The following is a 24,517-nucleotide window of genomic DNA, read 5'->3' on the forward strand; positions in this document are numbered from 1 at the left end:
TCGATGTGGAAAAAAATAACTGAGTTGTTCATATACCGGTGGCTAGCTAGCTCCGCGTTAGCCACCGGTATATGTCTCTTCCCCTCGTATGCGGGGAAAGAAACACCGATCGACCGGTGGTGGCTAACGCGGAGCTCAATCGTGGATAAGGGAAACCCAATGCAGGAGAAGCAGGCGGCTGATGAACTGAATTTCAGGTAAGACGTTATTAACTGCACTCTATTTGGGTCAGATATAAACCGAGTTTAGGTGTAGTTTATTTTCGTTGTGCTGACAGTTACAATAACTGTACTGCGTGCTAGCTAGCACGACGGAGTTTCTATACAGCTGTGCGCGCTAAGTTACTGATGTTGAACTTTATGACAGCCTCCCCTATTTTCAGGCGAGAATGTAGGGGTGTAAACTTCAAATATCTGCTCGTTTTATCAAGAAGTCCCATATTTTATCAAGAAGTCCCATATCTCTCACGATGTTACTGCTAGCGCCGCATGGCAGCTAGCTGGCTAGGGCGGCTTGGCTGACACCTAGGCCGGGCTGACTGATACCCAGGCCGGCTCACGCTCACGTTTCACCGCCGCATGGCAGCTAGCCGGCTAGCTGGCTAGCGCGGCTTGGCTGCCACCCAGGTCGGGCTGGCTGACACCCAGGCTGGGCTGGCTGACACCCAGGCCCGCTCACGCTGTCGTGTTATTTTTCATTTATATGGGCTGGTGATTCAGTATGAGTGTCCGGTGAACTGAATGTCAGGTAAGACGTTATGTATATGTAAGGTAGTGACTGGAATAAGTCACAAGGTGTCGCTGTTGAGCTGCATATATGTTGTAAATTTTAGCAATTTTGACCATTTGTCCTCTGCAGGACACCGTAGTTCAGATTTCTCGTTCGCGTGGGCGCCATCTTGGTTCAGTGTTTACTGTGATGTGCAAAGGTAAGCACTGTCAGTGGCGAACTGCATTGGTTTTGTTTAAAAATAAGTGTTCCACTGTGTAAAATAGCGGTTTGTCATTTAAGCCGAGCAAATATTTTGTTTATTGAGAGGTTCATGTATTGTCTGATGAGAGTATGAGACAAAGATATACTTTTCTTTCTTACTCTCATATAAAATATTTAGCTTTTAGCTCGGATTTATTTAGCTCGGATTTATTTAGCTCGGATTTATTATTATTGTGTGGATGCTTTAAGCATCCACACTATTGAGTTCCTGTTTCTCTTTATTCTTTATTATTATTATTCTAGTTGCTTCCGTACACTTTTTGGCACTTAACTACTTCCACAATTTTCAGCCGATTTTCACCGTTCAAATTTTAAACTATTCTGCTATTTCTGCTAATGTGCGCTATGACTTTTGGTATTTTTTGCTATTATACTTTTTAAAATATTAAGCTTTTTTCCTTTAATTTGTCCCATTGAAATGAATGGGAAACTTCTGCAATTCTGCTAAAATTTGCTTGTTTTTGAAACTTAACTACTTCCTCATATTTTCACCTAGAACAACCATTCAAATTTTAAAATGTTCACAAATTATTGGGCTATTCAGGTATGATTCAGCTTTTTCAAATCTTCTACTGTTTTACTTTTATGCCTCTTAAAGTTTTGAGTTGCAAAATTGTGATTTTTCACAAAATACATGCGTTGTTATGGTTGCTATGCTCTTGGCTTCCAGTGTGTCACTGAAGGTTTTGCAGTCTTCTCTTCATGTCCGAACAACTGTTTGCTACTTGCTCAATTTTCACTCAACTTCCACAAATTATACATCAAAACGTAGGTATTTTTGCTGGCTTTCAGGAAATGTCACTATCATTGTTGTGGGATTTATAGAATTTTCGCAAATCTCCTCAGACCAACACAATGTCAGAAAACTCTCCATATAAAGTGAATGGAGAGCTTGTTCAAAATCACCGCTGGATTTCTGTAATGAGAGGCATATTCGAATCGTCATATCTCCTTAACGAAGCAAAGTTAAGACATGAGGCTTGTCCCCGAATATCTTCAGACACCCCTGACGCTCACAATTCAAGAATTTCTTTCTCACCTATTACCGTTCTGAAATGAGTTGGACTTGTTTGAGGGTAGGAAATTCGTCCTTCGCTCAGATTTCTTCAGATTTCAAACTGTGGAAATGAACCACTTTTTTCTCTCGTCATAACTTTTTGTTGGATTTCCACAGAGACCTGAAAATTTCCATGATTGTTCACCAAAGCCTGCTGTCTCTTACGGTGAAAGAATGATATCGATACTCCAAATAGATTTCAAGTCACAAAGCGTTGTTTGAGGGCAAGTCAAGGCAGTTTTTGCTTCGCTCTACTCAGTTATGGTGCATTAGAAGTCAAATATCTTTAATAATTCATATTTTAATGATAAATTGTAAACACTGGAAGATTCCCCCATCTCTTCTGAACAAAACGGTGTAAGAATGACCGCTCTAGCCCCTACGGTTTGGAAATTATGGTCATTTGTTTGAGGGGAGTCGTCACTATGAGAAATAGGCTGCAATAATCCTGTGCCTCTCTCTGCTGCGTGTGTAAAAAGATGCACCTGTTTTGGCGGGAAAAAGTACACAGGCTCTCTGATTGGTGGATTCAAATTCAGCAGCTCCCAGGCTGACCTAGAAACTTACTTCTCTCTCTCTGTGCATTTTTTTGCTGATTTTTTCATTTAACAAGTATATTTGAGGGACCCTCAGCATGTTCAGCATTTTTTCAGCTGTCCATTTTGCTTTTCCAATTTTTCTGTTTAACTTATTACTATTGTGCTAAATCATACTATTTCTGCTATTTCATAAGATTTGTGCTTAATATAGTATTTCTGCTTTTAATAGGATTTGTGCTTAATATAGTATTTCTGCTTTTTATAGAATTTGTGCTTAATATAGTATTTCTGCTTTTTATAGGATTTGTGCTTAATATAGTATTTCTGCTAAATTATAGTATTTCTGCTTTTTATAGAATTTGTGCTTAATATAGTATTTCTGCTTTTTATGGGATTTGTGCCTAATATAGTATTTCTGCTTTTTATAGGATTTTTGCTCAAACATAATATTTCTACTAAATGTAGTGTTTATGCTTAATCATCCTATTTCTGCTTTTTATAGGATTTGTGCTTAATATAGTATTTCTGCTAAATTATAGTATTTCTGCTTTTTATAGTATTTGTGCTAAAACATAGTATTTCTACTAAATGTAGTATTTATGCTTAATCATAGTATTTCTATATATTTCTGCCAGGTCCCCAGGCAGCCAATCCTCTGTGAGGACTTAGACATTCAAATTTTCAAATCAGGGCCTGCACGGTTTCCCAGCCAATCATATATGTGTCCTGAGGCATTCAAATTTGCATATTGGGGCCTTCATGGCTTCTAAGCCAGCCAATCATATCTGAGGGCTGAGGAATTCAAATCCACAAATCAGGGCCTGCACAGCTTCCCAGCCAGCCAATCATGTATGTGGGCTCCAGGTATTCAAATTTGCATATTGGGGAATTCGTGGCTTCTAAGTCAACAAGTCATCCATGTCATATATCTCTAAAAATTCATATTTTAATGATAAATTGTCAACACTTGAAGATTCCCCCATCTCTTCTGAACAAAACGGTGTAAGAATGACCGCTCTAGCCCCTATGGTTAGGAAATTATGGTCATTTGTTTGAGGGGAATCCTCACTATGTGAAATAAACTGAAAGAAGCAGGTCTATGTCTCTGTGCTGCGTGTGTAAAAAGATGCACCTGTTTTGGCGGGAAAACGTAAACAGCCTCTCTGATTGGTGGATTCAAATTCAGCAGCTCCCAGGCTGACCTAGAAACTTAGTCCTCTCTCCCTGTGTGTGTGTGTGTGTGTGTGTGTGTGTGTGTGTGTGTGTGTGTGTGTGTTTAGTGGGAGAGAGAGGACCCTGCCCTTATTTGGCAGCATGTCATTGTAGGATTTAAATTGAACATAGTTAGACTGGTTGACTGGATTAGAGCCTGTGTTTGTGTGTCCCTCTGTGCATTTGTGTTTCAATAAGTTATTACTATTCTGCTAAATCATAGTATTTCTGGTACTTTTCGGTACTTGTGCTAAATACAGTATTTCTGCTAAATCATACTATTTCTGCTTTTCATAGGATTTATGCCTAATATAGTATTTCTGCTAAATTATAGTATTTCTGCTTTTTATAGGATTTGTGCCTAACATAGTATTTCTGCTAAATTATAGTATTTCTGCTTTTTATACTATTTGTTCTAAATTATAGTATTTCTGCTTTTTATAGGATTTGTGCTTAATATAGTATTTCTGCTAAATTATAGTTTTTCTTCTTTTTATAATATTTGTGCTAAAACATAGTATTTCTACTAAATGTAGTATTTATGCTTAATAATAGTATTTCTATATATTTCTGCCAGGTCCCCAGGCAGCCAATCCTCTGTGAGGACTGAGACATTCAAATTTTCAAATCAGGGCCTGCACAGTTTCCCAGCCAATCAAATAAGTGTCCTGAGGCATTCAAATTTGCATATTGGGGCCTTCGTGGCTTCTAAGCCAGCCAATCATATCTGAGGGCTGAGGAATTCAAATCCACAAATCAGGGCCTGCACGGCTTCCCAGCCAGCCAATCACATATGTGGTCTCAGGCATTCAAATTTGCGGCTTCTAAGTCAACAAGTCATCCATGTCATATATCTCTAAAAATTCATATTTTAATATTAAATTGTCAACACTTGAAGATTCCCCCATCTCTTCTGAACAAAACGGTGTAAGAATGACCGTTCTAGCCCCTACGGTTAGGAAATTACGGTCATTTGTTTGAGGGGAGTCGTCACTATGAGAAATAGACTGCAAAAATCCTGTGTCTCTCTGTGCTGCTGCGTGTGTAAACAGATGCACCTGTTTTGGTGGGGAAAAGTGCACAGCCTCTCTGATTGGTGGATTCAAATTCACCAGCTCCCAGGCTGACCTAGAAACTTACTTCTCTCTCCCTGTGTGTGTGTGTGTGTGTGTGTGTGTGTGTGTGTGTGTGTGTGTGTGTGTGTGTGTGTGACAGAGAGAGAGAGAGAGAGAAAGCCTTTTAATGGGATGATCCCATTGTAAGATTCAAATTCAATATATTTAGACTGGTTGACTGAATTGGATCTTGTGTGTGTGTCTCTCTGTGCATGTGTGTTTCCTCATGTGTACATATTTGTAATTGTGTGGCAGTCATAAATTTTTTTGCTGATTTTTGTCATTTAACAAGTATATTTGAGGGAACCTCAGCATGTTCAGCATTTTTTCAGCCGTCCATTTTGCTTTTCCAATTTTTCTGTTTAACTTATTACTATTGTGCTAAATCACACTATTTCTGCTATTTTATAAGATTTGTGCCTAATATACTATTTCTGCTTTTATAGGATTTGTGCTTAATATAGTATTTCTGCTTTTTATAAGATTTGTGCTTAATATAGTATTTCTGCTAAATGTAGTATTTATGCTTAATCATACTATTTCTGCTTTTCATAGGATTTGTGCTTAATATAGTATTTCTGCTAAATTTAGTATTTCTGATTAATTATAGTCTTTCTACTAAATCATAGTACAGTATTTCTGCTTTTTATGGGATTTGTGCTAAAACAAAGTATTTCTACTAAATGTAGTATTTATGCTTAATCATACCATTTCTGCTTTTTATAGGATTTGTGCTTAATATAGTATTTCTGCTAAATTATAGTATTTCTGCCAAATTATAATATTTGTGCTAAAACATAGTCTTAATTTAAAATTACAATATTCATAGTTCATCACAGTGTCTCTGGTAAATCACAATATTTCTGCTCTGTTGTACTATTTTTCTAAATCATAGTGTTTCTGTAATGTTTAAGTATTTTTGGCTAAATATATTCTTTCTGTTATCTTATACTATTTCTCCTAAATTCTTGTATTTTTGAGAAGTTATCATGTTTCTGGTAAGTTACAATATTTCTGCTAAATTCTGCTATGCTATTGTATTTCTGCCAAGTATTATGTTTCCTCTAAGATATTGCAGTTTTGCTAAGTTATTCCATTTTAGCAAAGTTCTTTTGCTTCTGCAAAGTTTTTACAATTTCTGCAACTTTTCAGCTTTTTCAGCTACTTTTTGCATACAGCTTCAGCTTTAAGCATCCACACTGCATTTTCGCAGGAAATGCAAATTTTTCTAGTTATTATTATTATTCTTTTTCCGCCTGAAATTTTGGACCTTAACTCGCCCCACAGTTTTGAGACAAGGTTCACATATGATATATCATTGTGTGCGGCTGGAGCTGGAATGAGTTGCTATGACTTTTGGTGTTTATTACTTCTATAGTTTTTTAAATATGAATATTTTAATGCAAGTTTTTTCCCATTGAAATGAATGGAGAACAAGAAAACTTCATTTGTGGTGTGCTGGCTCACTCTAGTGGTATGTCGGGAGTAATGCGAGGCGGCCACTGTGTCCCTGTGGACGCTTTTATTTTGTATAACTACCGGAAGTAGTTCCTGTGTACTGACGCTAGTAGTGATGGGATTTCCGGCTCTTTTTAGAGATCCGGCTCTTTCGGTTCGGCTCACTAAAAAGAGCCGGCTCTTTCGGCTCCGAACCGGCTCTTCAGGTTGTTTTGTTGCTTTAATTAATTTATTATTAACAATAATATAAAATTATGCACAAAAGGAATTACTAACGTAAAAACAAGTGGTTTTATTTATATATGTTTATATATAAATATATGCGGTGGCCCCTAGAGACAAAACACGTACAAACTCCAAAACACATTTCTAGCATGAACTGAACTTCCAAAGCAGAGCTACTAGATCACTTAAATTACACAATTGAAAGCATGCGTGTATTGTTTGTATATTTATACACAGGCACTCATATATATATTCAAATAATTTTAAAAAAAGTTCATTTACCTGTTATTACCACACACCAAATCCGGTCGTTGGTACTTGCTGGCTTGTGTAGCCACAAGATAACAAAGGCTCAACACTGCGCCCAGCATCCTGGAGCACTTCTGTTGTCTTTTGTACGTGTTTTGAGTTTTTATGTGCTTCTGAGTTTTTATATGCTTCTGAGTTTTTACGTGCTTCGGAGTTTGTACGTGTTTTTACGTGTTTTTGGAGTTTTTACGTGTTTTGGAGTTTGTACGTGTTTTGGAGTTTGTACATGCTTCAGAGTTCGTACGTGATTTGAAGTTTGTATGTGCTTTGTCTCTAGGGGCCACCGTAAATATACTTTTATTTATTCACTCCACATAAAATGTAATAAATAAATCATATAATACAAAAATCAACTATTCACATTTCAAGTTTTAACTATTTAAATTTTCAGCTTTTTCCTTTCACAAATTTAAAGTGAAAAGAACACAAAACACTGCAAACCACAACACAATTAAATATAAATTATAATATGAAAACTAAAAGAACATGCATATTCTCTGTCATATGGACCTGCATGAATAAACTTTCTCAATCCTTTATCATCTGCAACCGAAAATAGTTGTGGATGATTACTATACCTTTCTAATGTTGTTGTCCCTGCCTCTCTTTCTCTCTCTCTGGCTCTGTTCCTGTGCTACTGAGTGTAACTACCGCCCCTCCCCCCTCTGCCCAGCGTAAAGCACAAGGCTCGCGTGCAGAGTGAAGCGGAAAAAAAGTGCGAGAGAGAGGCTGAGAGAAAGAGAAAAAAAAAAAAAACCCACGTGACGGCTCGCGATAAGGAGCCGGCTCGTGTCGTTCACGTCAAAGAGTCGGCTCTAAGAGCCATTTCGTTCGCGAACGACCCATCACTAGACGCTAGCTGGGTAGCTAGCGCCGCGTCGCTTAAAAAGCAGCCGGGCTTGTCTTAAACTTAAGAGGCTGACACTCGCTAAACCACCCGAATGCTCGCCAAGCGACTGTTTCACACTGGACTTATTTTTCGTTTATATGGGCCGATGATGCTGGTCGATGAGGAAAAACTAACTGAGTTGTTTGGTGGTGGCTAACGCGGAGCTAGCTAGCCACCGGTATGTGTCTCTTTCCCCTCATATGTGGGGAAAGAAACATGTGAGGCGGCCGCCGATCAACCGGTTTTCAGGTGAGAATGTAGGTGTGTAAACGTCAAATATCTGCTCGTTTTGTCAAAACATCCCATATTAGCAACAGATTTCTCACGATGTTGCTGCTAGCCGGCTAGCTAGTTTGGCCGGCCGGCTAGCCGGCTAGCTAGCTCGGCTAGCTAGCGCCGCTTCGCTCAAAAGCACCCAGGCTTGGCTTTCAGTGAGGCGTCTCTAACTCCTTTCACCCCCGATCGCTCCGCAAACAGTCTTTGTCTTAGCTGGACTTATTTTTCGTTTATATGGGCCGATGATGCTGGTCGATGTGGAAAAAATAACTGAGTTGTTCATATACCGGTGGCTAGCTAGCTCCGCGTTAGCCACCGGTATATGTCTCTTCCCCTCGTATGCGGGGAAAGAAACACCGATCGACCGGTGGTGGCTAACGCGGAGCTCAATCGTGGATAAGGGAAACCCAATGCAGGAGAAGCAGGCGGCTGGTGAACTGAATTTCAGGTAAGACGTTATTAACTGCACTCTATTTGGGTCAGATATAAACCGAGTTTAGGTGTAGTTTATTTTCGTTGTGCTGACAGTTACAATAACTGTACTGCGTGCTAGCTAGCACGACGGAGTTTCTATACAGCTGTGCGCGCTAAGTTACTGATTTTGAACTTTATGACAGCCTCCCCTATTTTCAGGCGAGAATGTAGGGGTGTAAACTTCAAATATCTGCTCGTTTTATCAAGAAGTCCCATATTTTATCAAGAAGTCCCATATCTCTCACGATGTTACTGCTAGCGCCGCATGGCAGCTAGCTGGCTAGGGCGGCTTGGCTGACACCTAGGCCGGGCTGACTGATACCCAGGCCGGCTCACGCTCTCGTTTCACCGCCGCATGGCGGCTAGCTGGCTAGCGCGGCTTGGCTGCCACCCAGGCTGGGCTGGCTGACACCCAGGCTGGGCTGGCTGACACCCAGGCTGGGCTGGCTGACACCCAGGCCCGCTCACGCTGTCGTGTCACCCCTAGTCTTTCGTGATGACTCTTGGTTGGCTGCTGGACTTATTTTTCATTTATATGGGCTGGTGATTCAGTATGAGTATGAGTGTCCGGTGAACTGAATGTCAGGTAAGACGTTATGTATATGTAAGGTAGTGACTGGAATAAGTCACAAGGTGTCGCTGTTGAGCTGCATATATGTTGTAAATTTTAGAAATTTTGACCATTTGTCCTCTGCAGGACACCGTAGTTCAGATTTCTCGTTCGCGTGGGCGCCATCTTGGTTCAGTGTTTACTGTGATGTGCAAAGGTAAGCACTGTCAGTGGCGAACTGCATTGGTTTTGTTTAAAAATAAGTGTTCCACTGTGTAAAATAGCGGTTTGTCATTTAAGCCGAGCAAATATTTTGTTTATTGAGAGGTTCATGTATTGTCTGATGAGAGTATGAGACAAAGATATACTTTTCTTTCTTACTCTCATATAAAATATTTAGCTTTTATTAAATAGTTATCTGAATCTTACAACCAAAGTTTGTATAATAATACACAAGATTGGCTGTAGACCATTGTTAATCATTCAGAACACTGTGTAAAAATAACAAAAAACAAAAAGTGAATGAAAAGTGCATAAATATTTATTTTACGTGTTTGATGTGTGTGGCAGGGCGTGGTCTGCAGTGCCGCTGCAGGGGAGGTGGACCCACCTCAGCGGCATCTGCAATCACGCCTCTCAGGTGTAAAGTCTGTGCTCTCTCTGCTTTTTTTTTTTTTTTTTTTTTTGTGTATGTGTCGGGCTATGAGATGAAAAGCTACAGCCGGCTGTGTGGGTACAGCAACTATGTGTGAAAAGTGGTCCATAACGTAATGCTTCAAAGTGTGTTCATGCAAACATTGTCGGGTCTGCTTATGAACCTCTGCGCACAGCGTCTACAAATTGGGGCTGTACGAAGTCACCTCATCTTTACACAAAACTGTAAGCTGTCATCTGTGAGGCGCGAGCGGTGTTTGGTTTTACCATAGTTCATGGTGGAGAATGGCTGCTCCGGTGAGTTTTGCTCTCTGTAGCCGTTTGAATGGCAAACTATACTGATTAGCGGCGGCATAGGCACACTTAAAATTTCTTCAGAAATTTTCGCTTTCTAGTTATTATTATTCTTTTTCCGCCTGAAATTTTGGACCTTAACTCGCCCCACAGTTTTGAGACAAGGTTCACATATGATATATCATTGTGTGCGGCTGGAGCTGGAATGAGTTGCTATGACTTTTGGTGTTTATTACTTCTATAGTTTTTTAAATATGAATATTTTAATGCAAGTTTTTGCCCATTCAAATGAATGGGAACGAACGAAAGTGAAACTTTACTTACTTTGTGGTGTGTTTGCTCACTCACTTAATTTGTGGTGTGTTGGCTCACTCTAGTGGTATGTCCCCGTATTTGGATTACCATAATGACAACAATACGAACGGCGCGCACAGCGTTGGTGCTTTCAGGAACCATTGGAATTCTTAAGGTTGCACGAAGCATTGAATAGTTACGGTAACGGCAATGGTGTACGCTTGGTGGAAAACTGCATATCCCACAATTCAAAGCACGCCTCTACCAGTCAAACAATGGCGGCTGCCACTTGGTTTAATATATTCCTCTTATTTGTGTTTCTAGGTCACAAAGTAAACTTTTAAGATATTTTCAGGTGAGAATGTAGGTGTGTAAACGTCAAATATCTGCTCGTTTTGTCAAAACATCCCATATTAGCAACAGATTTCTCACGATGTTGCTGCTAGCCGGCTAGCTAGTTCGGCCGGCTAGCTAGCTCGGCTAGCTAGCGCCGCTTCGCTCAAAAGCACCCAGGCTTGGCTTTCAGTGAGGCGTCTCTAACTCCTTTCACCCCCGATCGCTCCGCAAACAGTCTTTGTCTTAGCTGGACTTATTTTTCGTTTATATGGGCCGATGATGCTGGTCGATGTGGAAAAAAATAACTGAGTTGTTCATATACCGGTGGCTAGCTAGCTCCGCGTTAGCCACCGGTATATGTCTCTTCCCCTCGTATGCGGGGAAAGAAACACCGATCGACCGGTGGTGGCTAACGCGGAGCTCAATCGTGGATAAGGGAAACCCAATGCAGGAGAAGCAGGCGGCTGATGAACTGAATTTCAGGTAAGACGTTATTAACTGCACTCTATTTGGGTCAGATATAAACCGAGTTTAGGTGTAGTTTATTTTCGTTGTGCTGACAGTTACAATAACTGTACTGCGTGCTAGCTAGCACGACGGAGTTTCTATACAGCTGTGCGCGCTAAGTTACTGATGTTGAACTTTATGACAGCCTCCCCTATTTTCAGGCGAGAATGTAGGGGTGTAAACTTCAAATATCTGCTCGTTTTATCAAGAAGTCCCATATTTTATCAAGAAGTCCCATATCTCTCACGATGTTACTGCTAGCGCCGCATGGCAGCTAGCTGGCTAGGGCGGCTTGGCTGACACCTAGGCCGGGCTGACTGATACCCAGGCCGGCTCACGCTCACGTTTCACCGCCGCATGGCAGCTAGCCGGCTAGCTGGCTAGCGCGGCTTGGCTGCCACCCAGGTCGGGCTGGCTGACACCCAGGCTGGGCTGGCTGACACCCAGGCCCGCTCACGCTGTCGTGTTATTTTTCATTTATATGGGCTGGTGATTCAGTATGAGTGTCCGGTGAACTGAATGTCAGGTAAGACGTTATGTATATGTAAGGTAGTGACTGGAATAAGTCACAAGGTGTCGCTGTTGAGCTGCATATATGTTGTAAATTTTAGCAATTTTGACCATTTGTCCTCTGCAGGACACCGTAGTTCAGATTTCTCGTTCGCGTGGGCGCCATCTTGGTTCAGTGTTTACTGTGATGTGCAAAGGTAAGCACTGTCAGTGGCGAACTGCATTGGTTTTGTTTAAAAATAAGTGTTCCACTGTGTAAAATAGCGGTTTGTCATTTAAGCCGAGCAAATATTTTGTTTATTGAGAGGTTCATGTATTGTCTGATGAGAGTATGAGACAAAGATATACTTTTCTTTCTTACTCTCATATAAAATATTTAGCTTTTATTAAATAGTTATCTGAATCTTACAACCAAAGTTTGTATAATAATACACAAGATTGGCTGTAGACCATTGTTAATCATTCAGAACACTGTGTAAAAATAACAAAAAACAAAAAGTGAATGAAAAGTGCATAAATATTTATTTTACGTGTTTGATGTGTGTGGCAGGGCGTGGTCTGCAGTGCCGCTGCAGGGGAGGTGGACCCACCTCAGCGGCATCTGCAATCACGCCTCTCAGGTGTAAAGTCTGTGCTCTCTCTGCTTTTTTTTTTTTTTTGTGTGTATGTGTTGGGCTATGAGATGAAAAGCTACAGCCGGCTGTGTGGGTACAGCAACTATGTGTGAAAAGTGGTCCATAACGTAATGCTTCAAAGTGTGTTCATGCAAACATTGTCGGGTCTGCTTATGAACCTCTGCGCACAGCGTCTACAAATTGGGGCTGTACGAAGTCACCTCATCTTTACACAAAACCGTAAGCTGTCATCTGTGAGGCGCGAGCGGTGTTTGGTTTTACCATAGTTCATGGTGGAGAATGGCTGCTCTGCTGAGTTTTGCTCTCTGTAGCCGTTTGAATGGCAAACTATACTGATTAGCGGCGGCATAGGCACACTTAAAATTTCTTCAGAAATTTTCGCTTTCTAGTTTCATTATATTCTAGCTTTGCTTTATGGGTTTAGGATCATTCTTAGTTTAGGTTCTCTTGGTGGGGTTTGGTTAGAGTTTTAGTGTTCTGGTTTTCTGTCTGTGTTCCATAGTTACTGTCTCCCCTGTCTGCTGTATCCCCACATCCAGTCAGTGTCTGTGTCTGCCCTGGTCCCACGTCTTTGTTCCCTTTGTTATAGTGCCTGCCTGTGAGTCTGTGTTATGTTTCCTGTTTTACTTTGAAAGTCCATGTCTGATGTTAATGTGTCTGGTTTTGCTTCCCCTTGTCTCGTTAGGCTAGATTTGCCCCAGCTGTGTTTCCCTCCTGTTACCCAATCCCTGATTGCTCCCTCTGTGTATTTAAGCCCCGTGTTTCTTTGTGTCTGTGTCGTGATCTACTCTCATTTATGCTGTGTGTTCCGTTTGCCTGGTCATGTAAGTTTATTTGGATTTTTCGATTTCAGATTTCTGTTACTTTTTGCCATCCAGCAATAAAAGCTGAGTTTTGAGCCACTTTCTGCCTCCGAGTGTCTGCACTTTGGGTCCTTCTACTTCCACTCCTACCTGCACACAGCCTTAACCTGACATGGTGACTCTGTTATTTAGTGGTTTTTCATGGTTTTGCCTTTTGTATTTCTAGTTCCCTTTGTTATTCTTTGGTACTTCAGTTATTATTCTAGCCCTTTCGTTTTGTCACTGTGCCTCTCTTGTGTTCCTTGTGTTACGTCTAGTGCTCCTGGTTTCTATGTTCATGTATTCCTGTTTTGCTTCGACAGTCCCATGTGCTGCGTCAGTCTATTCTGTATTTTTCCTCCCTGTCTTCTCTCATCAGATTAGGTTCAGCTGTGCCTCCCTGTTATGTATTCCCTCGTTACCCACTGTATGTACTGTGTGTTTCCCTTTGTTCCCTGTCGATTCGGCTGCGTTTCTCCTGTTTATCACAAACTGCATTTCTCAGGTTTTGATGTTCCAATTCCCACGTCTCAGATCTTTAATTTCTTATTTTGGTTTTTTAACGTTTTCCCAGTTTAGCTTTTGCTTGTTTAGTCTCTTTCACCTTTTGCTTTTGTTTGTATTCTGCTCTGCCGTAATAAAGGTTCACTCTCAGTTCAAGTCGGTTTTCAGTGTCTGCATTCGGGTCTGACCTCTCTCAGCACCCAACTCTCCTCCAACACTGAATACTTTCACTAAAGTGATTGGTCATCATTGCTTTTTGTATTAAACCAGGTCATGTGTATGTTATATTTTAACAAATGGCAGTGCTTTATGACATGACAGACCAGAGTGACTTATTCTTTCTTATAGAAATTGTAGATTTGCTGCTATTTCTTTGAAATTATTATGTCATCATTGTCCTCAGGTGATGGAGCAGCAGGTCAGCATTGGCATCTCTATACCAGCTGAAGGTTCATGACACAAAGTGGTGACAAACTGTCTACAATGAGGCTACTATCAGCTGCAGCTCTTTGTCTGACTAACAATGTAACATGCTTTGTAGACCATTGAATCCATCCTGTGCTGACCATGATGACATTTGTCAAATGGAGATCACACAACAAACATGACTTACTTGATACTGACAATGTGAAGGCTTCACTCCACTCTGTTGAAGAATATGAGTCATCTCTGCGTCGACTCTTACACATGTAGTCTCCACTGCTGGACTCAAACTCTGAATGTCACATCATTATTGTGTGTCCACTGTGTGGGTGTGCTGGGTCCTCTCCATTCATACTCCCACTCAGTGGTTTCACCTCCTTCCTGCACCTCACATGTCAGAGTGATCGTCTCACCTCTGAATATCTGAGGCCAGTTGGGTTGTTGTTTTACAACAACTTTATTGGAAACTGTTTACACATATTAACAGTTGAGATACAAACAGAAACATGAAATCAACACAGAAAACTTCACATTGTATGTTTGATAATCATGAGTGAATGTATATTTCAAACTAAATTACTGAACTCACAGGTTTTCTCAATGGTGACATCATCACTTATATCAGTGTAGTAAACTGGGTTTCCTCTTGTTCCTATGCAGCTGTAGATTCCTCCTTGAGATACTCTGATATCTCTGTTTTGTTGATCTCTGATTTTACCTTCATAGGTTCTTTGGGTTCGTCTGAACCACTCAAATATCCATCCATCAGAGCTCTGCACAGAGCAGGTCAGTGTCACACTGCCCCCTACTGGTATGATTTTTGTTCCTGCTGTCAGTGTGGCCCTGGGTTTATCTGCTGTTATGAAAAAAGAGAAGAAAATGTACACTTCATCCATTATAAAGGTAGTTTAAAACATTTCAAATGTTTGCCATTTTTCTGTCTCAACATGGTGACAGAGCTGCAGTAATTCAGGTTGTAGATCTCTAAATAAACACAGTATAAATGTTTGTCCAATCTCAGGCCTGAAGAAGTCACACTGGATGTAAACTAATGCAGTTCACTGTTGAAGGAAACACAATGATGGGTTCAGAGGGATCTGCCTAGTTTCAGGTTTAGATAACAGAAACATCATCACCTTAATTTTTTTTAAGCTTTTGACGTTTCTTCTTCTCCTTATTTAAAATTTATTTCATCCAGTTATTTTATTTATACAATAAAATACACACATACAGTAATAATAAATGACAGAGTGTGAGTATTGTAGTGCTGACATTAATGTATTGAGAATTTACATCTGTATTTCAAGAGGAATCATCACATTATTAGTCATTGAGGACTTACCTAACATAGTTACAGAGACAGTATTACTGATCTTTGTATAAGATGATCCCCTCCTGCGACCACAGCACTGATATTCTCCACCGTGACTTGAATATTTAATTTCTAATGTGTACTCTTTGTGTGTGCTGTAGGGGACAACTTCTCGACCATCCTTGTTGGTTTTGTATTCCCAGTCAGTGTCTTCTCCTTCATTCATGTCACATTTGAAGGTAACAAACTCACCGAAGAAAAAACTGGACCAGTTGGGTTCAATAGTTAGCAGAGCAGCTAGAATCCAACACAACCACAAAGTTAACAGCCTGAAACACTTTTATGCACGACACAATCTGTGACAGTATGTTCATACACTGTTCATATATTGAATAATAATTACATATAAAACATAGGTGAACTGTAATTAAGATTCAGTATTTTGAGATGAAACCTTACTAAATAAATGAAAAGAAAGAAGTAAAGTCAAAACTTTTCAGTCACCTTGAGCGTGTCCAGTGCCGAGGAGAGTACAGAGCACTACGATAAAGACAGAAACTTCAGGATTTATCAAACTAAAGACATGTTCATGTTTACAGTTACAGTTATAGTTCGTCCATGTCTGGCTTTACCTTTCCCCAGTTCTGGTTATAGTTTAATTTTACCTTTAACTTTTGCTTTTTGCGTTTCTCATCAGCCTGAATAAACAACTTACTTTTTGTTAAAGTTCAGTTCTGTCCCTCGTGTTTTCTGCTGCTAACACACCGGCACTGATTCAGAAATAAACCTTTCTTAGATAAACTAAACCAGCTCCACTCATTCATGGCTTGCAAAAGTATTCAGCCCCCTTGAACTTTCCCACATTTTGTCACATTACAGCCACAAACATGAATCAATTTTATTGGAGTGCCACGTGAAAGACCAACACAAAGTGGTGTACATGTGAGAAGTGGAACAAAATCATACATGATTCCAAACATTTGTTACAAATAAATAACTGCAAAGTGGGGTGTGTGTAATTATTCAGCCCCCTTTGGTCTGAGTGCAGTCAGTTGCCCATAGACATTGCCTGATGAGTGCTAATGACTAAATAGAGTGCACCTGTGTGTAATCTAATGTCAGTACAAATACAGCTGCTCTGTGACGGCCTCAGAGGTTCTCTAACAGAATATTGGGAGCAACAACACCATGAAGTCCAAAGAAAACACCAGACAGGTCAGGGATAAAGTCATTGAGAAATTTAAAGCAGGCTTAGGCTACAAAAATATTTCCCAAGCCTTGAACATCCCATGGAAAACTGTTCAAGAAATTCAGAAATGGAAGGAGTATGGCACAACCGTAAACCTACCAAGACAAGGCCGTCCACCTAAACTCACAGGCCGAGCAAGGAGAGCGCTGATCAGAAATGCAGCCAAGAGGCCCATGGTGACTCTGGACGAGCTGCAGAAATCTACAGCTCAGGTGGGGGAATCTGTCCAACTATTAGTCATGCACTGCACAAAGTTGGCCTTTATGGAAGAGTGGCAAGAAGAAAGCCATTGTTAACAGAAAACCATAAGAAGTCCCATTTGCAGTTTGCCACAAGTCACGTGGGGGACACAGCAAACATGTGGAAGAAGGTGCTCTGGTCAGATGAGACCTAAATGAAACTTTTGGCCAAAATGCAAAACGCTACGTGTGGCGGAAAACTAACACTGCGCATCACTCTGAACACACCATCCCCTCTGTCAAATATGGTGGTGGCAGCATCATGCTCTGGGGGTGCTTCTCTTCAGCAGGGACAGGGAAGCTGGTCAGAGTTGATGGAAGGTGGATGGAGCCAAATACAGGGCAATCCTGGAAGAAAACCTCTTGGAGTCTGCAAAAGACTTGAGACTGGGGCGGAGGTTCACCTTCCAGCAGCACAACGACCCTAAACATAAAGCCAGGGCAACAATGGAATGGTTTAAAACAAAACATATCCATGTGTTAGAATGGCCCAGTCAAAGTCCAGATCTAAATCCAATCGAGAATCTGTGGCAAGATCTGAAAACTGCTGTTCACAAACGCTGTCCATCTAATCTGACTGAGCTGGAGCTGTTTTGCAAAGAAGAATGGGCAAGGATTTCATTCTCTAGATGTGCAAAGCTGGCAGGGACATACCCTAAAAGACTGGCAGCTGGAATTGCAGCAAAAGGTGGTTCTACAAAGTATTGACTCAGGGGGCTGAATAATTACGCACACCCCACTTTTCAGTTATTTATTTGTAAAAAATGTTTGGAATCATGTATGATTTTGGTTCCACTTCTCACGTGTTTGTATTGGTCTTTCACGTGCAATTCCAATAAAATTGATTCATGTTTATGGCTGTGATGTGACAAAATGTGGAAAAGTTCAAGGGGGCCGCAAGCCACTGTATGTGAGCTGACTGAGCGGCTAAAGATGAAATGAAGAGATCACAAGTCCAATACTTGTTTAATTGTGAAGAACATTTATTTTATTTGACATGTTAAATACTGTTTGTCATAAACCATCACTAGTATCAAACATTTGTCTTCTCACATGTAAAGATACATTATTTACAATTTTTTTTAAAACTATTTATAATTTGTTTTTATATTTACAAACCTCCAAGCACACAAATGTATGAATAAAAGACAATAAATATCAACATATAAAAATATAAATAGTTAAACTAAACTCCTCTCTACCTGCATTCATACACTGCTGGAACTAATTAGAGGTGTTTTTACACCTGAAAATTAATTTGAACACACTGCTAGATTAAAATAAGTTTAAAAATTAATGTCTTAAAACTTGACTGAGGTCTTACAGAAACAGACATTTTGTTTTATTTGTTCCTTGTTATGCTTTTTTATATTTTTTAGAAACTTTATTGCTAACTTTACTGAGCATAACTACCCTCACAAACATCGATGACAACTTAAATCACAAACACAATGACGCTGTTAATGTATGTGGCAGCCCTACTTTTTAAAATACTGAATTCAGACAGGGTCAAACCGCTGTGGATATTTATATGAAGAAACATGGTTTACAGTAAAGAATATAATGACCTTTTCCTTCCTATCATAGATATAATTATCAAGTACACTGTTGCTGCTTTGTAAAGAGCCACACGTTGTTGATGAGACACTAAAAGCTGCAGTACAAAATACAGCCAGGTATTTTCTTACACTTATGTGTCCAGCACAAAATCATTAAAGTCTTTGAACTATACAGTAAATACATTTCCATCAAGCATGAAAAAAGTAACTTGACTGTACCCGTCTCTCACCCTAAGACAGCTGGAAGAGGGTCAGTTGGAAGTCTTTTTCACACAGAACACACACCAAGAATATCTGAGCAACCAAATCAAATAAATTTCACTTTGATCTGCAAACAAACTAAAGTGATTTCCATGCTTCCTTTAATAGGCAGTGGGACAGTAACCTTTAAAGTTTAAATGGATCCAGCTTAAAGTTTAGAGCTCGCCTGAGAAAGCAACACTGGGAGAGCACTAGTAATTTGTAGTGTCACACGAATGCTCTAGCAACATTATACATATATTATAAATAGGATGAAGAGGAAAAACACCTCACCTTGAGTATTTCTATAGGAGAACGTAATGAGCACTGAAGTAAAGATGAAAAAGTCATGAGGCTCAAACTGACAGAAACTGACTCATGATGAATCCGGGCATTTTGTAAAAGTGAATTTCCAAAATTCATCAAAAGGTTTCTGTGCATATAAACTAATATCAGGACATTTCAAAATTTAAGGAAACAAAAAACCTAAATTTTTAAATTGTTAATAGTTTAAAAAACTAATAATGTAACAAATTTTAAACAATAACAATGAGTCAACTCCAAAAACAGTGGTGTATCCAACAAAATGCTCCACCCTAAACTGAGCCAAAACAGCAACCAACATTTTGCTTTAAAATCATCAAAATATTCTCAGTTTGAACTCCCAGTTAAATTGTTTTAAAGCAGTGATGCACTATAATTCTAACAAATAATACATCAAACAACATCAAAAATGTACTTACAGAATAACCCCGTCATACAGAGCAAAGTGTGCCCCATCATCACTGCACTCTGATCCACTCTGATGCGATGCAGATGATCACAAAGTGTTTTCTATGAATAATAAATGCAGAAATAGAAGCTGAACTTAAACCAGATAAGGTCAGTTTTTCTCTGACTTTTTTTTCTGTCTTTCACCTCTCTGTGCTTCCTTCGCTTTTACACCTACCTCAAACAGTTCCTGTAGCTTTGACCACAGCAGTTGTTTGACATGTTTACATTTCCTGTCCATGGCAAACACATATAGGTTTCTTTCACATGTTGTGTTTCACATGTCTTTCTCTATAATATACAAATGTGTATTTTGTTCCAAGTCAGGAAGTCAGTTCATAGTTTTTGCCTTTTACTTCTTTGAAAACTCTCACGGCATTTTTAAGTGTCCTGTGAAACAATTTTAATCTGCAATGTTCCTCTTCTGTCAGGTCTCTGGGAACTTGGAGTCACCTTATCAGCCAGTAATTTTATATATCCACAGATATTCATAGTGCCATCTATAAATCTTAAAAAAAATGTATATGTACTGGTTGTCATAACATTACTACCTTGGGGACTCTGCACACACAGCAAGACCTAGTCCTGTTCTGGACTCCATCTGAACACATTTATCTTGGTCTGATTTGACAAAAGTGGTGTCCCAGCATTCATCAAGCCAAATCTTTTTTTTTTAATTTTTTTAATTTTTTTTTTTAGAACAGTTTAGTTTTGCAGTTATATGTGTTGTTCTTAAGCAGTGTCCTTTATGCTGTTTGAGCCGCAACTCAATTTTATTTATTTATTTTTTTCAAAGTAACTGTCGGTCTGATGTACCTCTCTCTCTCTCTCTCTCTCTCTCTCTCTCTCTCTCTCTCTCTCCCTGAACTCACATTTATTCTGTCTTTTCATTTATTTATTTATTTTAATGTCCAGTGGATAATGGAAATCACGGGTGCATTTTTATTGTTGTTTACTTCTAACTTATAAATATCAAAGTTTTGTAGAGTTTAGAGCTTTGTAGTCTTTGCTTTTGATTGATTATAACAAGAAATATGTTAAGATGTTTCCCCCATACTTCATAAAAACATATATGATGTATTTCATAGTTCGATTAAAGATTATCATGTAGCACTGAAGTGAAAAACCTCGCTCAGCCTCAGAATAGATCTGTGAATGTTCTCACTTTGTGCTGGAAATATGTTTTAAATTTGGCTGTGACTCCAAACACAGGAAATGACTCACTGTGTGGCTGAACTGTAGCTAAAGCTTAACACGAAATCTAAAGACAACATTTATATTCAGTGTTACTTTTTTTTATCTGACGGCATATCAAAGTAACATTAAGTACTAACACATTTGATCTGGAAACAATTCTTTGTCTTACTTGGACATCAACATACAGATTAGACCTGAGCATCTGACTAAATGTCAAAAATCAGGAAAGAAAATCCAAATAGATGATGTGAAAAACTTATTTAAAAGCTGCAATTAAAAAAAAAACAAAAAAAAAAGGTTTGTTTCAAAAGCTACATGTTGTGGATCAAGTTTATGTCTGTGAAGGTTCTCAGTCATCCAGGTCATCGTAGTCAAAGGAGCTTGCAAAGAAAAGCGTCTGGACTTCTTTAAGTTACTTGAAGACGTTTCACCTCTCATCCGAGAAGCTTCTTCAGTTCTAAGGTCAAATGGTGGAGAGTCCCAGATATAAACCTAGTGGGAGTAACCCCCCACAGAGGGACAAAAGGACCCCCTGATGATCCTCTAATCGCCTGACCCAAGGTGTGAAACTGGGTGTGGGTCCCAATCAGCCAGAGTTTCGGGTGTGTTCATTGTGAAACCTGGCCCCACCTTATCATGCGAATTCCTGAGATCAGATGGCCCAGGATGTGAGTGGGCATTAAGGCGTCTGGGAAGGGATCTCAAAACTGGATTATAGATGGCAGAGAGTTGGTGTCGTAAACCACCGCCTCTGTTCAAAGATGGTCGCTCACAGTGGACATAGATGGCTTCTTTCACTCCTCTTTCAAACCATCTGTCCTCTCTGTCCAAAATGTGAACATTGGCATCCTCGAAAGAGTGTCCTTTATCCTTAAGATGCAGATGGATTGCTGAGTCTTGTCCTGTGGAGGTGGCTCTTCTGTGTTGTGCCATGCGCTTGTGAAGTGGCTGTTTGGTCTCTCCAATGTAGAGGTCTGGGCATTCCTCGCTGCACTGTACAGCATACACCACATTGTTAAGTCTGTGTTTTGGCGTTTTGTCTTTCGGGTGAACCAGTTTTTGTCTGAGCGTGTTGCTGGGTCTGAAATACACTGGGATGTCATGCTTGGAGAAAACCCTCCTGAGTTTTTCTGATACACCGGCAACATAGGGGATGACAATGTTGTTGCGTCTGTCTTTCTTATCCTCCCTCGCTGGTGTCTGGTCTTCTTTTCTGTGCCTCTTTGCTGACTTTAAGAACGCCCATTTAGGATAGCCGCACGTTTTGAGTGCTTCCTTTACATGTGTGTGTTCCTTCTTTTTTCCTTCAGGCTTAGAGGGAACATGTTCTGCCCGGTGGTGTAGGGTCCTGATTACTCCAAGTTTGTGTTCCAGAGGGTGATGGGAGTCAAAGAGGAGGTACTGGTCCGTGTGTGTGGGCTTCCGGTAAACTTCGATGTTGAGGTTGCCGTTCTCTTCAATGTGCACAGCGCAGTCCAGGAAAGGCAAACAGTCGTCCTTTGTGTCTTCCCTGGTGAACTTGATGTTTTTATCCACAGCGTTAATGTGCGCAGTGAAGGATTCCACTTCTTGTGTCTTGATTTTGACCCATGTGTCGTCTACATATCTGTACCAGTGGCTGGGTACTCTTCCTTTGAAAGAGCCAAGAGCCTTCCTTTCCACTTCCTCCATGTAAAGGTTGGCTACAATAGGTGACACGGGGGAGCCCATGGCACAGCCATGTTTTTGTCTGTAAAAGCCTTCGTTGTATTTGAAATATGTAGTGGTGAGGCAGAGGTCTAACAGTGTGCAGATCTGATCGGGTGTGAAGTTGGTCCTGTCCTCCAAGGAGCTGTCTTCTTGTAGTCGTTTTCTGACAGTCTCCACGGCCTCCATGGTGGGTATGCAAGTGAAGAGAGAGACTACATCAAAGGACACCATGGTTTCATCTGGATCCAGGGTAAGTTTCTGGACCTTGTCGGTGAAGTCGGTGGAGTTCTTGATGTGGTGTGGGGTGTTCCCCATGAGAGGAGCAAGGATGGTAGCAAGGTGTTTAGCAATGTTGTAAGTGGCTGAGTTTATGCTACTGACTATGGGTCTGAGTGGGACAGCTTCCTTGTGGATTTTAGGAAGTCCGTAAATGCAGGGTATGGCATCCCCTGGGTAAAGGCGGTGATATGTAAGGCGGTCAATAATTTTGTCCTTTTCAAATTCTTGAAGGCAAGCTATAACTTTCTTTTTGTAGCTGCTTGTGGGGTCTCGCTTTAAGGCTTCGTAGGTATTGTTGTCCCTGAGGAGAGTAGTGATCTTTGTATGGTAATCTGTAGTGTTTAGGACCACTGTGCATCTTCCCTTATCAGCTGGTAAAACAGTGATGTTGTGGTCTTTGCTCATTGAAGCGACGGCCTTCTTTTCCTGTATTGTGAGGTTGGATGGAGGGACTTTGGCACTGGAGAGCGTGGCTGAGACTTTCATCTTGATTTGCTCTGCTTCTGTCTGTGATAATTTATTAATCCGTATGGCAGATTCTGTGGCTGTGATGAGGTCCACTATGGGCAACTGTTGTGAGATCCCTTCCCAGACGCCTTAACGCCCACTCACATCCTGGGCCATCTGATCTCAGGAATTCGCATGATAAGGTGGGGCCAGGTTTCACAATGAACTCACCCGAAACTCTGGCTGATTGGGACCCACACCCAGTTTCACACCTTGGGTCAGGCGATTAGAGGATCATCAGGGGGTCCTTTTGTCCCTCTGTGGGGGGATACTCCCACTAGGTTTATATCTGGGACTCTCCACCATTTGACCTTAGAACTGAAGAAGCTTCTCGGATGAGAGGTGAAACGTCTTCAAGTAACTTAAAGAAGTCCAGACGCGGATCAAGTTTATGCAACTCTACCATGTAGAAATTTAAAGTATGTATTTCTAGTATTTAATTTACAAATGTTTTGAATTACATCCTTCTTTAAACCAAAGACTGATATTGATTACTTCCATTAAACCGAAGTCCAGCCCTCTGTCCAAACTATTTAAGTATGTGTAGAACACCACATCAGAAGATGCTGTGATGTATTACCTGACTTATGGTGATGACCAAAAGTCTTGTTCTGTAGCCTTGTTGAGAGATATATGAGCATTTACAGCATGTCCACGCAGAGACCCTTGAGGGCAGCTGCTTTTCAGTGTGAAAAACAAGCTTTTCACAGTTTCTCTTGATGCCCACACAGTTTTTTTCTGTCGATTTTTGATCTGTTTTCACAGAATATTATGCATACTTAAATGTAGCAGTGATAATTATTACAATTATTTTACTACATATAAATCATTTAAAAATTTACCATCCACACAGGGATCAAAGTGAAACTTCCTTTGTTCTTTTTGCATCTTTTGTCAACTCTCGTCAACTCATTCTTGTTTGCTGCACGCTGCTCTATGATCTTTAAAACAGACCACTTTGGGCTGAGACCACAATCTGCATTTCCTGTTTTCTCGGTAGCCTGACTCGAAACCATGTTGTTTTTCAGTAGATTAAAAATAACAGTTTTACACACATGAAGGCATTGGAGCCTGCTCAGAAGAACAAAGACGTTTCCAGTTTGGTCTTTTAATACTGCTTGATATTGCTTCTCATCATTGTAGTTTTTTGTAGATCTGAATTTACTGTATTTTTGTTTGATTGTTTAAAAAAAGTTTTGCGTTAATGAAAAAGTCTACAGTATTCTGTATTTGCAGTTTATATTGAGAGATTTATCCAATAACACAAACAGAGGTCAATACAGTCTGCTCTGGTGCTCAACAGCTCCAAAGTTCTTCATGTCAACAGCTGAGGTTGTTGATTTTGACCATACACTATGTACTTCACACATGATTGCAGT

The 24,517-nt window shown here is 40.2% G+C and overlaps 2 protein-coding genes across 2 annotated transcripts in view; both read right to left on the minus strand.

The window, feature by feature from the left end:
- Positions 1-19,475, minus strand: part of LOC146674667 (uncharacterized) — a 39,957-nt gene extending 20,482 nt beyond the window's left edge. Inside the window, exons 1-5 of the mRNA XM_085385245.1 lie at positions 19,439-19,475; positions 15,913-15,948; positions 15,439-15,705; positions 14,686-14,949; positions 14,114-14,116 (exon numbers count right to left, since the gene is read on the minus strand). Coding sequence (XP_085241371.1) covers positions 14,114-14,116; positions 14,686-14,949; positions 15,439-15,705; positions 15,913-15,948; positions 19,439-19,475 — 607 coding nt within the window. The remainder of the gene's footprint in view (positions 1-14,113; positions 14,117-14,685; positions 14,950-15,438; positions 15,706-15,912; positions 15,949-19,438) is intronic.
- Positions 1-24,517, minus strand: part of LOC146674660 (titin-like) — a 414,653-nt gene that overhangs the window by 288,799 nt on the left and 101,337 nt on the right. The window lies entirely within an intron of this gene.

The sequence above is a fragment of the Rhamphochromis longiceps genome, linkage group LG3 (genome assembly GCF_057381845.1).
Source record: "Rhamphochromis longiceps isolate RC_006_pf linkage group LG3, R_longiceps_female_GT1.1, whole genome shotgun sequence".
In the NCBI taxonomy this organism is placed as follows: Eukaryota; Metazoa; Chordata; class Actinopteri; order Cichliformes; family Cichlidae; genus Rhamphochromis; species Rhamphochromis longiceps.